The sequence below is a fragment of the Danio rerio genome, chromosome 12 (genome assembly GCF_049306965.1).
Source record: "Danio rerio strain Tuebingen ecotype United States chromosome 12, GRCz12tu, whole genome shotgun sequence".
NCBI lineage: Eukaryota > Metazoa > Chordata > Actinopteri > Cypriniformes > Danionidae > Danio > Danio rerio.
Window position 1 is genome coordinate 26,248,783 of NC_133187.1, and position 18,230 is coordinate 26,267,012.

At 34.7% G+C, this 18,230-nt stretch overlaps 1 protein-coding gene across 47 annotated transcripts in view; it reads left to right on the top strand.

The window, feature by feature from the left end:
- Positions 1 to 18,230, top strand: part of nrxn1a (neurexin 1a) — a 296,707-nt gene that overhangs the window by 130,290 nt on the left and 148,187 nt on the right. For all 47 annotated transcript variants that reach the window (NM_001080021.2, XM_073917755.1, XM_073917778.1 and 44 more), the window contains 1 exon segment: positions 13,034 to 13,417. In NM_001080021.2, coding sequence (NP_001073490.1) covers positions 13,034 to 13,417 — 384 coding nt within the window.

The following is an 18,230-nucleotide window of genomic DNA, read 5'->3' on the forward strand; positions in this document are numbered from 1 at the left end:
GTGCACAGCTCTGCCAAGCAAAGATTCTCCTGCTATATTCCCCTTTTCCTCAAACGTCAATGCTGTTTGCCTGAAGCCCAAAGAACGGACTTTTGGTTTTTCTGTGAGAAAAGTAGGAAAAGGTTCTATTGATTCACCGTTATTGCAATTCTCTCATCTTCTCTTTCCGGATATAGAAACGCCGTCACCTGCATTAGTTCTGACACATACTGTGAGATTAAATGGTGAAAGTTATAAGGAGAAAATTAAATGGCTTTTGGAGCAATTATGAAATTAGATTTCTAAAGCGCGAATGGTATTTGTGTTTCATGCCAATACAATATTCATTTGGGACTGGATGCGGTTTCGGTAAAGGAGCAGGCTTTTACACGGTTTTAAATTGTATTTTTCCATCAGATCCAAAGGGCTCGGTTTGATCTTATTCTCAAAGCCTTATCGTCACACAGTCTACTTGCTGTCACTGTGAGTTCATGCTTATTTTGAAGGCTCCTTTTCTCTTCCAGCAGTTTTAATAGAATCTGAAACACCATTGACAGATCAGAATTTGTGATTTAATTTGAGTTTTGTTTTTGAGTTCTTAGTTTATATTTAACACTTTTGACTTTTTATCTAGGAATTCTAAGTGTGCATCTTTTTCATGTTTTTTTTTTTACACTTCTGTCAGATTTTTGAATTCTTACATTCACAACTCTCTGAAAAAGAGTTTTTAATCCAAAAATAATGACATTTAACAATTTTTACTTTCCTGGACTTGTGAGTTTGTATCTATTAGCTAATATCTAATCTATTATTTAAGTATTCAGATTTAAAAACATATATACATAAAAACGTATAAAATTGTATTATAAAGACTTAACAGCTCACAATTTAGAAAAAAGACTTATATCTTACAAATTTGATTTCCTAGTTTATTCAAATTATAAACAAAATGTATAAATAAATTTGTAATTGTAAATATGTATAGTTTACATTCATTGGGCGCAATCATACAATTGGCGCAATAGAGCGCAAGGCATGTGTGGCGTGATTTGTTGTTATTTTCAGAATGGCGCAACTGTAATTTTCAAGTTTTGTGTCATGTTTTTTCAATAGAAATTCAATTCGTGCCACTTTGTGGACTGATGGGTGTGCTGGTCTATAAAAAATGTGTGTTAAAGGGCATTGTTAGCACATTGCTATATTGAGGAACTGAAATAGACCGTGCCTAAAAGCTTGTCTAAAGTCCAGAGCAGAGCATGTTAGTTATGCGCCTATGTGGGTCCAAACGCTTAGACATTGTATAATACATACAGGATGTGCAGCAAAAGACAAATATCTTTGTATATGAAAGAAATTAAAGATTTAAAAGGTAAAATAAATTATTATTTTATACATAAATATAAAATTCACCACCTCCATGCCTTCCTCATCTCGAGGAGCTTTTTCAGTGTATTGATGCTAATTTGCATTTGTACATTGTTATTATTAGTAGTAGTAGTATTTATTATACACATATTTTTGTTTGTTTTTATAAAAACACATTTATATTTGTCCACCTGTCTGGTTTTGGAGACGTATGCGTCAGCATATGAGGCATAAGAATAGGAAGTGTGCTTGGATATAACTTTAGTTTTTTGACCTCACTTCATTAATATTGCTCATTTATTTGTTTGCACGAAATTAGAACTGAATTTAGAAATAGTTTTGAAGCAAATCTTTGTGCTTAACAAAACAAATCTTTGTCCTTATCCATGAAAGTGAAGGAGTAAAGACTAAAGGTTAAGTAAAGAAAAAGAGACCGTATGTATGAGGCTAATTCTTTATCCTCGCATAGATGGTTTGTTTAACAATTTTTTTGCTAGTGAAGCGTTCAGTTTTCTCACTCACAAAATTCGCCATGTAAATAGTAAATGGGCCATGGCGTGACACAACTGACTCTTAAAGGGAATTTAATATGAGACTGATTGGTTTAATGCACGTTGTACTCAACCAGCGCTCATTAAGACAATAAACACAACCCTGTTAGGCCATGCACTGGAGCGCAGAGCGTATTTTTCCATCCTTAAAATAGCAAAAGTGGATTCGAACACGCCCTTAATGCTTTTGCACCATACGCTTTAGACTTTGCACCTAGATCAGTAAAATAGACCCCTTAAGGTTTTCATCTCACAATTTTGAATCTATATTTGAAAAAAAATACTTTTGCAGCAATTATAAAATCAGGTTTCTAAAGGATCACTGGATTTTTAGTTTCGTGCTAATGCAATATTTAACTGGAATTCGATACAGTTTCAATAAAACAAAATGCTTCTTTCATGGTTTATTTTTTGATGAGTATTTTTTTCCATCAAATCACATTTTTATCCACGTTACTCGGCTTGATCTCATTCTCCAGGCTTTATCGTCACACAATCCACTGGCTGTCATAGTGAGTTCAGGCTCGTTTTGAAAGAGAGAATAAACCTTTTCTGTTTGCAGCATTTCATGGCAATCTGAAACACCATTGACAGATGGGACCTTGCATTTAAGGCCCGCAGAATGAGCTGTGTCACTCTCCGCCTGCATGAATTGGCTGCCTACGCAAGCCGTTTGATCATATATGGGCAGCCGTCCTGGTGCAGGGTGCGCATTAGTGTGGGCACGCTGGTGTTTTTGCATGTGTGTATGCAAACACGTACGTTTATGCGCTGCATATGCATCTATTAATGAGAACATACATATGTAGTTTTATATAAGTGTGTCAGGGGCGTTTTTGAGCCTCCACGAAGAAAAACAAGATAAGAGAATACTCGACAAGCGAGACATATTCTGCAATATGAGATTGTGCACTGTATAAACCACTTATTTTTCTAAAGTGACACTGTCCAACGATCAGCCCGGCCACAAATTGGCCTGAATGAATGGGCCAAACTGGTGAAAATGGACAGGCTGAGTATAACAGTATACACACCCACTCAGATATGACCACTTTTGGTCACTTCTGAATTGAAATGAACTGGAAGTGATCTATGAGTGAGGTTTTAGCGAGCACTCGTCTCAGTTAAATGAAAGCTGTATTTCCGTGCCGGCGACCGATATGAGACCTGCAGTGTGTACAGAGAATTTGCTGACTAATGGTCCAGCAGATGGAGGTGACTATTAATAATGATCAGTAACAAGCTACATGGATTATGAATGTAATGCAGTATTATTGAAGTTATTATATTTGTAGCAGATTAAAAAATAAAACTTTTAAATGCAGAACATCCAGTAAATTATGGTATTCAACAAAGGATTGTACATTTGACGTCATTTTGTTTAAAAATATATATTATATTATATTATATTATATTATATTATATTATATTATATTATATTATATTATATTATGTACAGTAATCATAAATGAGTACACCCTTCACAGATCTCTCTTTTAAATTAAAATTTTCTATAGGATGCTTTACGATAATATATTAGTGCATATACATTAGATTAGTCAGTAACAAAGCCAAAAATGAAATTAACCTAACAATAAAACTTAAGATCTCAGGCCAAAAAACGGTACACCCAAATTTACACTTGGAGTATAATAAATAACATTTTATTAAACAGGAAAACATTTTTTTAACCTATATATATATATATATATATATATATATATATATATATATATATATATATATATATATATATATATATATATATATATATATATATATATATATATATATATATATATATATATATATATAGGTGAAAAAAATTGTTTATAAAAAAATTTTTTATAATAGATATAATAAAACTGTTTAATTAAAAAAAATTTTGTTGAAATGCACCAAAATATATTACATATGTTTACTGAGAAATTGTAAAAAAAAATATTCAATTGTTTTTACAATCAATAAAGTACTCATGCAATACTCATACATAAAAATAACAGTTTTAGACCTTCTATTCATTTATTTAAAAAGGAGGCATGGCACCCAAACCCGCCCCTAAACCCAACCGTCATTGGGTGAAGAGAAAATCGAAATTGTACAAATTAAATTGAACGAATTCATTCAAATTAGCCACTAAATCAAAAAGTTACAAATTGCCATGAGATTGCGTTGGAGAACCCAATTTAGGAATGCGATAAAGCAATGCAGTTAAACACCAGCATATTACTCTACTCTTAATGCTAACCCTATTAATAACAACGACACACGTTCAGTATTAATTCACACTGTGGCTTGAAAAGTTTACCTATTTTAAAAATTGACCGCGCGTCTGAGAAACAACTGATGGTGGCCATGGCAAAGACAAATGGCAGAGGATCACGAGTTCAGAAGCGCATTACGTCACTTTTCATTGTGGTTTTGGACAAAATTTGTGAATAGCCTCATGAAGGTTTAACCTGAGACATACAGTACAAGAACAGATCTATAATAGATAAGTAATTACAAGCTGCGCAGGACAATTACAACATATAACACATAATTGAACACATATTTTGCAAACTACACAAAACAAGGCAAAATTTTAATTAGACTTACTGTATATGGTATGATCTAGAGAAAGAAGAAACTGGTAACAGTTTCTGACAAAGTCTCTGTCAAAGTCCCATACACAGGTAATAGTCTCTGCTGCTCTTTCCTGTAGTAGCAAACAGATGGCGAATCCCACACTGCAGCGTAGCTTAAACACAGTACTAGGTTAGCTATACTGTGGTGTTGCTGTGAAAATTAACCCTTTATTGCCCGCAGCTGAATCTCCATCTGTTAGTAATTGTTATCTTCACGTCTTGATCAGTCCCGTGATCTGAAGGGAAAGGGCTTTCACATTTTACCAGATCTAGAACTACATGTTTAGTGATGGACCGTATCCATGTCGACACGTTCAAGCTAAGATCTGAACTCAACTCGATTCGTTTATTCGACTCTTGAGTCAACCATTCTATTCAAGAATCAATAGTTTTAAACACGGTGCACTTTCAGATGTATATCTCCGCTGAATGTTTTCATTCACTCAGAGCTGTGATACACAATGCATGGAAGCTCATTTTCAAAAACCCATAATTGGGTCTCCTTAATGCACTTTTACTAATGATAGCATTACGTTTTTGAACATTGAAGTGGTTTTGATATTATGTTTATCATTTGATATCGTAGTTGTTTTGAAGCCATTTTTGTGTCTTTTTAAATAGGACACTTGGCTTCAACAACATATAACTTAAATATAATGCAAAAAAATTTAATACAATTAATTATTTGATAAAACATGTATGTGATTGTGATAGATATAAATGCTATACACACATTTTACCATGTGAACATGGAATTACAAATGGAACATGAATTTACATTGGACTGAAAAAACAAATGGGACTTTGCCTCCCTTACTATCTGTGCATGTGTGTGTGTGTGTGTGTGTACATAAAGTAAAGCGGGCCCAGCATTAGCCCATGCTATGTAATCAGTGAGCAGAGTGAATGGAAGTCGAGATGATGGAGAATGCTCATTACTGATGACCCGGGGGAGATGTTTGGCTGCTGTTTAGGGGTACAGTCGCCAAGTGCACAACACAGGACAAGATAATGTGTGTGTGTATGTGTGAGAGTTTGAGAGGAGGAGAAATAGAGCCGCTATGCCTCATCAAATCCGCACAGACTTATTACAGGCTTAGAGGAAAATGAAATTCTTATTTACTTACACTGTTAGCATGTTACAAGTGGCATCTCTGTGGCGATGCATCACGCCGAACTGAACGAAAAGCACTATTTCTTGGTATTCCTTCAAACGCTTGGCAGGGAGCGAGTTACATGGAGCGTAATTATAATTTACTGTGCCACCACGTCTAGCCGTTTAATGTTTCTCCCGTTTCTTTGGGTGTGCCTGTGAATAATGAGTCAGATACAGGAGGCCGTAATCAGTCTATGGAATCACATTTAATCTGGAAGTGAATTTTTCTCCCTCTCTCGAGGTATGTGACGCAGATCTGAGCTCGGGCCCAGAGCTCTACATCACAGACTGGAAAGCGCAGCAGAACGATACTGCAGCCATTCATTCAATTCCCACAATAGCCATTAATGATGAAAAATAAATCACAGATCTGAGAACAAAATACATCCTTTACTGGGGCTTGGCACACGTAGAAATGCGCACACTCACTAAAGCCCCTTGCTGTTTTTGCTTGTGATCTGTCCACGGATCTTTTATAATCAGAATCTATACATTTAAAGCCAATGTTTGTCTCGATTTCTTGAGGTGCTTTCCAAAGTCCAACTGAGCATTCGCACACTATAAAAACCTGATCCAAAGCTGTATTATGTGCTTTCTTTTGCAGAACACAAAAGACACTTTGAACAACTTGTCCAAATAATGAATACTTGGGGAAGGACGCTTGCTTCTGCCATACGCATTCATTCTTTTTCTTGAATTTCTGAGATTACATCTTGCAAATGGGCGAGGCAATGGCGCAGTAGGTAGTGCTGTTGCCTCACAGCAAGAAGGTCGCTGAGTTGCTGGTTCGAGCCTCGGCTCAGTTGATGTTTCTGTGTGGAGTTTGCATGTTCTCCCTGCGTTCGCGTGGGTTTCCTCAGGGTACTCCGGTTTCCCCAGGCCAAAGACATGCAGTACAGGTGAATTGGATAGGCTAAATTGTCCGTAGTGTGTGTGTGTGAATGTGTGTGTGGATGTTTCCCAGGGATGGGTTGCGGCTGGAAGGGTATCCGCTGCGTAAAAAACTTGCTGGATAAGTTGGCGGTTCATTCCGCTGTGGTGACCCGGATTAATAAAGGGACTAAGCTGACAAGAAAATGAATGAATGAATGAATGAACATCTTGCAAATCTGACAGTTTTTCATGGAATTCAGAGTTGACATCTTTAGATCTGACGTCATTCGATTTTTTGATGTCCTGACAATTTTGAGATTAGATTTAGATCTCTTGAAATTCTTAATTTACATCATATAATTATGACCTTTTGCAGTGATTTTTGAGTTCACAGTAGATATAAATTGTTTATATTTCTGACTTATTTCTTTGGGTTCGCTTCTCTCAATTCTCCTTGTGTCTGCTTGTAATTCAAATTTTTATTGAAAGTTTACTTTTTATTTACTTAGTTTACTATACACAGTACAAATATTATCTTTTTTGGAATTATGAGTTTATTTCTTAGATTTCTGACTTATTTCTTGAAATTTTACAGTTTACTGTATATCTCACAACTCTTTATCATTAAATTTTAAATCTCTCAATTATATTTGAAATCTCTCAATGCTGTCATAATATCTTGAAATGTTTATATCTTACAAAACAGACATTTATCTGAGTGGAAATACTTCCATCTGCAGTTTCTAAGTCTAATATTTCAGAACTGTGTCTTATTATTTGGAATTTTAGTGTCTTTATCTTCGAATTCTTGACATTTAAACTTTTTGTTCTAAGAATTTAGAGTTTAAATCTCTTAATTCTGACATTATATCTTGAAATGTAAAGTTTACATCTTAAAAATTTGACATATAAGATTCATATATCTGCCATTTTGTTTGGAATCCTAAGATTATATCTCAGAATTCTGACTTATTTCTTGGAATTTTAGTGTCTGCAACTACATTATATCTATTATTTCTCAGAATTCAGAGTTTTCATCTTTCAATTCTGACATTATATCTTGAAATGGGAAGTTTACATCTTAAAAACTTGACATATGACTTCCATATATTCGCCATTTTGTTTGGAATTTTACGTCTTTATCTCAGAATTCTGACTTATTTCTTGGAATTTTAAAGTTTATATCTCACAACTCCTAACATTCAGAATTGAAGATTCTCAATTCTGATATTTGATCTTGAAAGGTAAAGTTTACATCTTAAAAATCTGTCATTTTTTGAGTGGATATCCTTCGATCTGCCATTTTGTTTGGAATTCGAAGTTTATGCATTAGAATTCTGTCCTATTTCTCGCAATTTTAGTCTACATCTCAGCATTCTTGACATTATAAATACTTGTTCTCAGAGTTCTCAGGGTTTAAATCTCTCAATTTGACATTATATCTTGAAATGTGAAGTTTACATCTTAAAAATCTGGCATTTTCGGAGTGGATATCTTTCAATCTGCCATTTTGTTTGAAATTTGAAGTTTACTGTATATATTAGAATTATGTCTTATTAATCTCTCATTTCTGACATTATATTTTGAAACGTGGAGTTTATAACTTGCAGTTCTCTTTGTTTTTCTCAAATCCTAAGCGTGCATATCTCAAAGTCTGTCTTTTTTTCTTTTTTTCTAAAATTCTTAGGTTCAAACCATGAGCACCAAAACAAACATCAATGCGATTTTCAAAGTACATTTTTGCAGAAGAAAATTATTGTATATACTGCAGGTATAAAATGTGATAAGAGAGTGAGCGCACAGTGAACAAATTTAGATATTTGGGAGAAGTGCCATGCCTTGCAGCACCACCTCCAGCTCACCCTTCGGGTTATAGTCACACTAATTTGCCTTTATAACAGAAGCTGCCTGTTTGTCACTAAAGAAACAAGGTTTTGGCACTGAAAAGACGGCATCTTTAATTCTAAGCCGCCTTTTATTGAGTTTGGACTTTGTGTTGGACACTAATAAACAGGATTCAGCAGTGGCCAGCGCTTTGCGTTAATCCCTGCCTGTTCTCTCCTATCTTGCCAGTAATGGCTTTTCTTTTGTAACTGCCTTCAAGGCGTGAATAATGGCAGTGCATAGTGGTGGAAAATGAGGAGGAAAATTCGGAATTGTCGGCTGCGTATAAATGCCTGTTTGTAGGAGTCGCCAGGAAAACAATGAGGGTGATTATGGAACTCATGAAAGTGTTTTAACATTATTAGAGCGAATGAAAGAGTCGCCTCACCTGAGAGGACAATGTGTGTGTGTGTGTGTGTGTGTGTGTGTTTTTGCTCTTTGTATTAAGCACTTTAATAAAAGCCTTATTTAGATGGTAACCATAAAAGGAAGCCTGCTTTGAGAGGGTACGCAAATAATTTTGGAGAACTGATTCAGTCACAACCAATAAATTAGGTATGAATAGAGTTTATTCTGTTATGTGGCCTTTTGATAGTGATGGCTATCTAGTGAATCTGCTGCATATTGTCTACTGTTGCTATGGAGACTGCTTTTGAATTTCTCTTTGTATAAGGTTTGCACTGTCATATCAAGACCTAAGCCCAAAACAGATGATGAAATAAAACGTACAGAGATCATTATGATTTTTTTTTTTTTTTTTTTTACGTGAGACCAATTTTAAACAAAATGAATGTTGGGAGTATTATTATTATTATTATTATTATTATTATTATTATTATTATTATTATTATTGTTATTATTATTATTATTATTTTATTATTATTATTTTTATATACTTTCATAAATGCCCTTATTGTACTGAACAAATTATTTTATAAGCATTTAAAATTATTGTGATTTGAGCATTTGATGTAAAAAAATATGTACAATTTTAAAATGTAAAAATATATATTTATATTATATTATATTATATTATATTATATTATATTATATTATATTATATTATATTATATTATATTATATTAATATGACCATATAGAAACTTACTTAAATAAAAAGTCTATTCAAGTATAATACGAGAAATCTTCCTTACCAAGACATTATTCTAAGGATTTCTCAATGCGCCAAGGGCCCAAATTTTGTCTTTCTGTTTTTTTTAGCACAAATCTTGTTCATAACTCATATTTTTTGCTATTGACGTCTACATCAAGTTGATTTGATCATCCGCAGAACAATGTTATACCCGACACATACCTACAAATGCAAAACTGACAAATCAATGCTATGGGCGCTGATCTGACAAATGGTGACAAAGTGCTGCTCACAAATCATCTTTCAGACTTCCAAGCTGAACCACGAATATACAGAAGTGATACAATTTCAGATTTACTTAGAGGAGACAGAGATTTCTGTCTGCATCTTGTTCTTTGAAAGTAAAAGAGATTTTATTTGCAGGGGAAAGAATGACGGATCATTCCAATACCTTTAAAGAGCCTCATTTGCATAGTTCATAATTTGCTTATATAACATCTAATTAAAAGTGTATCAAACTATTCGAAGTTGCTGAAATGGGATCTAAACAACAGGTTGAAGGAATAGTTTAGCCAAAGTTTTTATATTTCACTCAGGTGGTTTCAGACCTGGATTTATCTTTTTTGCTATTATGCTCATTTGTACTACATGTAAAATAAGAGAGTTAGTTTGTGAGGTTCAAAATACCACACAAATATTTTTTTATAACTCTGAAATTGTTCCTTGTAGGCTTTGCTCCAATATTGTGCTGTTTTGGTGACTTTGGCTTTAAATGCAACTGAGATTGTGTTCCCAGCCCTCTTTTCAAAAGAATATGGCGCTATAAATCCCTATGTGTGACCATAGTGGCTGATTCAAACATGTAAGGCTGTGTTCAAACCAGACACGAAAAACGCGGATAAACCACACTATTCGTATGTAACGCGTGAACAATTTGAGTTTACTCGCTTCATTCGTGCATCAAATTCGGTTCATTCACATTCACTTCACAATAGGCACAGATTTGCATCATGGGCCCGATGACTACCTTCATTGCTAAATGGCTAACATGGGTTTTATTGAGATAATAGCTGTGCTCTATGTGGTTTAGGAAGACTGAAAAACAGCGCAGATTCATTCGGGGTCGTGTCTGAGTCCACTAGATCCAGATTTCAGAGGAGCAGCCAGCTCTGTGAGTTCATCAACTCCTCCAGAAACTATAACTGGATGATGAACCTATGTGATGAACAGTTGTCCAGTGTTGGCAGAAGGATTTCCCCTCGGGACATTAACAACATTATGTCATAATCCCGCCCCTACAAGAGCAAACTCCTGATTGGTTAATGTGACGTGTATGTCTGCTGTTCAGATATTCCAACTCGAGCATCAAATGTGTAAAATGCTAAATTTTTTGGTGCTTCATTCACATGAATTGCGTCATTTGCACCACCTCATTTGCACGAACAGCGACGCAGGATGTCTATGCGTGTCTTTGCATTGACTTAACATGTAAATCACATGCGCTTGACGCTTCATCAACATCTGGTATGGACGCAGCATAATGGCAGATGGCTACTTCTCATAGAGCTTTCTATGATAATGAGGGAAAATCTAATGTCACTATGGGCGGGGCTTTCCCTTTCCGATGACATGTACAAAGGAAGACTATTAAGTGTTTCTGGAGACTGTATTTATGAAGTGTGATTATAAAAACTATAATTAACTAATTGTTACAAATAGTAGCTGGCTATATTTACACTCTTTTTCCACACAACTGTGTTTAAACCCCTTATAACCGTGATTTTTGTATAACTGTCCCCCTTTGGTACAAATAAAGATATTTTGAGGATTAGTGAACAAAAAATTGTGGAAGTCAGTGGCCACTGGTTTTCTTCAAAAACATTCTACATTCTAACAGAAAAACTAAACTTAAAGAGGTTTATGAAAAGTGAGTCAGCAAGTGATGACAGAGTTGTTAATTTTTTATAATGAAAAGAATAGAATGCAGGTGAATAGGGTAGATTAAAACTGATATTTATCGCCTTACTTCCCCAGCTGATTTAAAAAATCAAGAGCTGCGAACATTCATATCACACATTTTCTATAATGTTATATTTAAATATGCAAATTAGGCCTCTTTCATGAAATACATGCTAATTTGCACATATTTCTAGCACTAAAATCTGAATCCTGAATTAAGTCAAGTGGAAGAGTTCACATGCATAAACCTTTAAAGGCTGATTTACACTTCTGCATTTATACAACACATAGCACTAGCTCTGTGATTGGTCGGCTTGATAGCTGAGCCGAGTGTGGGCGGTGCTGAGAGCTGTGTGTCAGATGGAGCGAGTGTTTACAAGTTTCAAGTCCAATGAAGGAGCTCCAGATGTTTTGTATTTACCTTATGATTAAAGTTGATGGACGTCTGCCAGTTCACGCCTCTGAATGAGTGTGTTTTAGCTACCCTGTAAAAGATTATACTGTATGATCTGTTAAACTAAGCTATTCATGTTCTCACTTAATTTTATAAATTACACGAGCTGTTCTGAGTCAGTTTAACATAATATAAGTTTAATAGACTTATAAGGTTAATTTGATTCAGCTTAAAAATTTAAGGCTACCAGGATTTTTTTTTTACAGTGTACTTGTGCATTAGAGTAGTATTCAGATAAAACAAAACATCCGAAAAGAAACTCTATACAGAGAAATATAACACAACCTATTGCCAGCTAGTGTTTCAGAAGTGTTATTGCAGAGCAACACAAACAGCTGGCAGAAGTATAAATGCATGGCTATGAGTAATGCATACGCTGTGGGTCATGGCGATTGCTAGATGCAGAAGTGTAAACCAGCCTTAAGTTTCATCTGATTTTTTGCTTTTAAAATTGGCATTTTTTCCAGGCTCTATATGTTTAAGTTCAGTTATTTCACTTTAAAGACAACTAAAATAAGCGTATATTTGCCATAAATCTCAAAGTACTAAACCTACAAATATGAAATTTTTTTTTCATTTTTAAAGAAAATACTTTGAAGCTTTTGCATCTAAACTCTTCAAATCTACATATTTTTGACATTATAAGAGTCATTGGTTACACAGAGAATTTGGGGAATTTTCAGTTATTGGTTGAATGAAATGTTGAATATAATCAGATAGTAGTATAATCAGAGATGTAGAAACCGCTGTGTAAAAATCATCAAAATATACATATGATCAAAACTGTGAAGTCTGGTGTATGAAAGAGCAGCTGAAGCAGAGATTTAAGGCTCAGTGCTAGAGAAAAAAACTCATTTTAAGAAAAAGGCCTTTAAAAACATGTATCGTAATTGAAATCTGCAGACACAAATTGATAAAGTGCACCAAAAGGAACACTTAAAAGGGTACTTTGGTTGTTTCCGTTACATCAGACCAAAAAAAAAAGAAGCCAAAAAGCACAAAATCTCAAAACAGACAGGTGCATGGAAATGTTTTCGCCTGCAGTATTTTGCGTTAATCAAATAAATCTTGCGCCTTGTGTTTTGTGTGACAGGCACCATTTCCGTCAACTCGATTCGCACTCCCTACAACGCTCCTGGTGAGAGTGAGATACTGGACCTGGACGATAAACTGTACCTGGGCGGCCTGCCAGAGGACCGGGCCGGTCTGATCTTCCCCACGGAGGTGTGGACCGCTCTCCTAAATTACGGCTATGTGGGCTGTGTGCGGGATCTGTTCATGGATGGCCAGAGCAAGGACATTCGGCGGATAGCAGAGGCTCAGAGAGCGGTCGGGGTGAAGCCGTCTTGCTCTAAAGAACCCCCCAAACAGTGTCTGAGCAACCCCTGTCTGAACAGCGGCACCTGCAGAGAGGGCTGGAACCGCTATGTGTGCGACTGCTCCGGGACGGGATATCTGGGACGCTCCTGTGAGAGAGGTGAGACACTGAGTTTTGGCATGTAGAGTTCGCTGTTGTGTCACTTTATCATCTTTCGTGATAAATTGGACTGTCAGCAGATTTGATGTAAGCTGTTTCTGATTTGTCACTTTGGGTAGTCAGTGAAATCTCATTGGTTTAATATACAGCTTTGGAAAATAGTGGCACACAAAAATATTGTAACATATTTGAGCATCTGACACGCTTACAATGGATACATTTATTGTTTTAGGCTAAATTGTTTTAAAACTTCTATTAATGCCTGTAGTTAGTAATTAATTTGTGTTATGTAATTCACAACAAATAATTAATTATTAATAAGTAATAAATACTTGTTGCCAATGGACAAAAATGTGTTTAGAAGCATAAAAACGATATAAATAAAAAATTTTCCCAAATAATAATCACCATCATTCATTTATACTATGATTTACCAAAGACAAACACTGAAACAAAATCATTAAATATAATAATAGCTACAAGCCAAAAATATTAATCTGATGTATTTAGAATTAGAATCATTTGATAAAATATGAACCTATTTTCAAGATCACTGTTAGGGCCGTTAATTATTTATACTTTGCTAATACCACTAGTCAGCAAAAAGTTTGAATAAATTATAATATAATAAAATAAAGTATGATGCCTCATTAGTTTATAGAATTTTAATTGTCAGAACAGGCTCATTAAAATCCTGACTTTAATTTTAAATAAACACATTCAACAGAATAATAATGGAACACTGGAAAAAAGCTTTTATTCATCCAATAAAAACAAATGTAGGGTAACTGTTCACATTTAAATTTTAATCACTTGACCCAAGGAAAAATAAATCATTTGCCTTAAACAATATTTTCTATCCCCATGAGAACAATTTTAGGTAACACTTTTTGAGTATTAGTAGACTGTCTGCTTAATATCTGTTGATACTGCTCCTTCAACAGACATTTAACTGACTATAAGAAACTTTTCAAGTACATGTCAACTTACACTAACCCTAACCCCAACCTAACAGTATACGTATAAATAAGAATTAGTTGGCATGTAGATGCAATGTAACTTAAATTCAACAAATGTGACCCAATGTTGTATAACCTGTTACAAAGCATATTTGTTTTGTTGAAGATAGTCAACTAATTTAAATTCAAACTTTTTAAACAAGAAGATATGGCTTTAAACAAAATAAAAATTACCATAAAATGATTATTCATCTAAGAAAAAAGGGTAATGGTTTCACATCTAAATTTGATCACTTGAGTGAAAAATAATTTCCCTTAAACAATATTTTTTTAAGTCTACAAAAGTACAAAGCATATTGAGCTTCTGTTTAATATGCATGCACAGGTCTGTGGGAATAACTTTACAATTTTACATTGGTCAAAATAAAGATTTCTTAGTTGAGCTCCTAATCAGAAACATTTATATTTATATTGAATTTAAAATATATTAGTTGAAAAATAAAACAGATAACATTAAACTGAAACGAAATATACATTTTTTATTGAATTGAATGTTTTTTTTTTCTTAAACATTATTTTATCCATATTTTGAAAGGTTTTAAAAACTTCATTAAAAAAATCGAATTAGACTCCTGCATTTTGAATAAAACTATCATCTCAATCATTTGCACAATTTATATGATTGTTTTTGAATAATGACCTTACTTAAATGCAGTAATTGTTTGATATCTGATATTTTAATCTAAGATATTTACATTGTTTTAAGATTACAGATATGGCCACTGAGAATGTGCATTTCTTCATGCGCTACTGCAATTTGTCATGCGCATTGCTGTAAGAAAGGCTGCCTATTCATTAAAAAAAAAAAAAAAACAATTACGGAATATCCACTAGATGGTGCGAGGAACAACCGCTTTGCCATTGCCGGGCCAGTGCGAGCGAACGTCCCCAAATCAAACAACCTGCCCAGGACTGCGTTTCCAAAAAACATCATTAGCCAACTAAGGTGCCATGCTATAAAATACACAATTTATCACTTAGGCCTATGAAAATATTATTTAAAAACTGTGCTGAAAGAAAAAAGCACAAGAAAGAATGCCGCTTTAAAACAGAAACTTTTTTATCAACGTACTTTTTTTTTAGACATTTATTTCCGCTTTTTTACTTACAAAAATTTTATGTCCGTATGTTAACGGAGTGCTTGCTTTGGGCGGTTAGTGTTTTAGGCAAATGAGTGGAGCGCATGACCATGGAGCGGAATGCTTACCAGAGCGTCACACCTCTCATCTCCGCTCACATGCTCTGGCTGCTACAGTATGTCAGTTCATAACATGTTACCTAACTGCCCCCTGCTGGTCATGCCTTTCTTGTGTCAGACCATTTTGTGCTGTGCCCCGCAGTACTGCAGCACTGCAGCACTGCATGTGGTCATGTTCATTTACTTGCGCATTCTCAGTAGCCACATCTGTAAATATATATATTTTAGATAGAACACATCACGTGTGTTTCTTATTTTTTTGCTTTTTGCTCTTCACACTGAGAATCAAAGTAATAGGGCGAGGTGATGAAGCACCAGAGCTTCTGTGAACGTTTTGTACACTCTTTTCTTTCTGCTATGACGTGTAAAGACGTGGCGCTCATTCAGAGATATTTAGTCTATTATGTTGCGTAGGGAAAGGTGACATTCAGCGCTTTGTTGCCTCAGCCTCAGCAAAGAAAAAAGTCTCGCTCTTTGTCAGCTCATCCTTGACAGAAAGTGACGTTACTGTTACTGTGGTAATTGTGTTTCTCCTCAGTCCATGTCATCTTCAGAGAGAACCACTCAAGCACGGATTATGTTTTTGTCTTTTGTCTCCCTCTCTCTCAGAATTTACATTCGGTAGTTTTTCCAGTTGAACAAAAAAGGCTAGCACTCAAAAAAAACAAACAAAATAAAAATAAATAAGGTCATCAGTAGTGTAACTTAATATAAGGATGATGACACATTTCAACATTTGACTTAATTTAGGTAAATGAAACCCAAGAGCCAAATTTATTTTGAACCAACAATATCAAATGTCTTAAAGTTGAATTATCTTGGGAATTTATCTTGTACAGTTTGCTCTTGTTTAGATGATTTGGGTATATGCCGAGCTAGTGTTGTTCCCATACTGATAAACTTCCGGTGACCTGTAATTGTGAATTTTTTTTCCATTATATACGGTATATATATATTTTTTTACTCGCACTCACCCTTCAGAATCGGCAGACTAGCACAGAAGCTCGATTGAATATACTGGGGTAAAATAAATGCTCATATTATAAAGACACGGTGGGGAAAATGTAATTTAATGCAGTGCTTCTTGTACAATCTGAGACCCACTTTATATCGGATATCACTTAGCCAGTAGAGATCGCTGATTTTTAAATAAAACAGACCTTAAACGTGCTGAATTTTTGCATTGGCATACAGTTCACCGGAAGTGCTTGACCCAGGTTACTGGCAAATTAAAAGTCCAATTAGGATGCTTCGGCATATACCCTATATACTCTTAATCAACACATTTGAACAACTGCACTGTAAAAAAATGATTACTAACTTTACTTAAAAAAGGAGGAGACATGTTGCTTTAAAAGCAACAAGTTGACTTTACTTAAAAAGTTAAGTAAATCTGTTGTAGCATGGAAATTTTAAGTTGATTTAAAGTACAAATCAAAACGAATAATATGACTTTGTTAGCTCACATTGCAAATTGTGTGCTGAATAAATCCTCTGTGCATGGCATTAAGAAAAAAAAAAACTTTGCCCTAGTGATCTAAAATTAAAATCTGGTTAAATTCTCAGATTCTGTCTGTCTGAGGTATTCTAAAAGCATAAACTGAGCTCTTCTAAAACCCTTTTCCTGATCTTTCTGAATAAAATACCTACTTAACTACATCCAATCAGCTTGCAGTAGAAAAACAGACCACTATTTTTTCATTTAATATTCCGTTTCTCTAGGAACTGTCACAATACACACACACACACACAAACAAACACACACACACTCACACACACACACACACACACACACACACACACACACACACACACACACACACACACACACACACACACACACACACACAAAATAACAGTTGCAGCTTCTGGTTCATGTGGACTAACTTAATTCTTATAATTATGCACATTGTTTATTTACTTTATAAAAGTAAGGCAATAGGTTTACTTCAAGTAAAGTCAATTAATTGTTTTAAAAGCAACATGTTTACTCGCTTATTTTAAGTAAAGTCAACTAATGTATATATATAGATCAGCTAATGTATATATACAGATCAGCCACTTTTGACGCTCATAAACAATCATAAAGTCCTCATGCTGCAGGAATTAGGAGGTTTTCTGACGGTGCAGCTGTTGTGCAGTAAGGGGTTTGCGTCTTTAATAAACTACGACAGTTTGCGGTCACTGAACAGTAAGAATGATTAATAAATCCATATCAAACAGTCCCTTAAAGGTCACATCTTGCTTTCAGTTTTGGACTCACACACAAGCAAACCACGCCAAAGCCCAAGTGAACCGAACCTGATTCAGAGCACTCACACTTCTCAAACGATCCGGGAAACAGGCCTGGGCACAGTTTGTATAGCATAGTGTGAGTAGGCCCTAATACTGGCATTAATCTACAGCACTATTCCACTACTGGTGTGAATTACAGGAGGTTTGGACTCATCAATTAATGTTTAGTAAATCAAAGACCACAACAAGATGTGTGAGGAAATTGGCCCTTTACATAGTGAGAAAAAGTTTTCTCTGACCTGCATCTTAAATCTAAAATATGAATAATTAAAATAATATACCATAAATATAGCATTGTGTA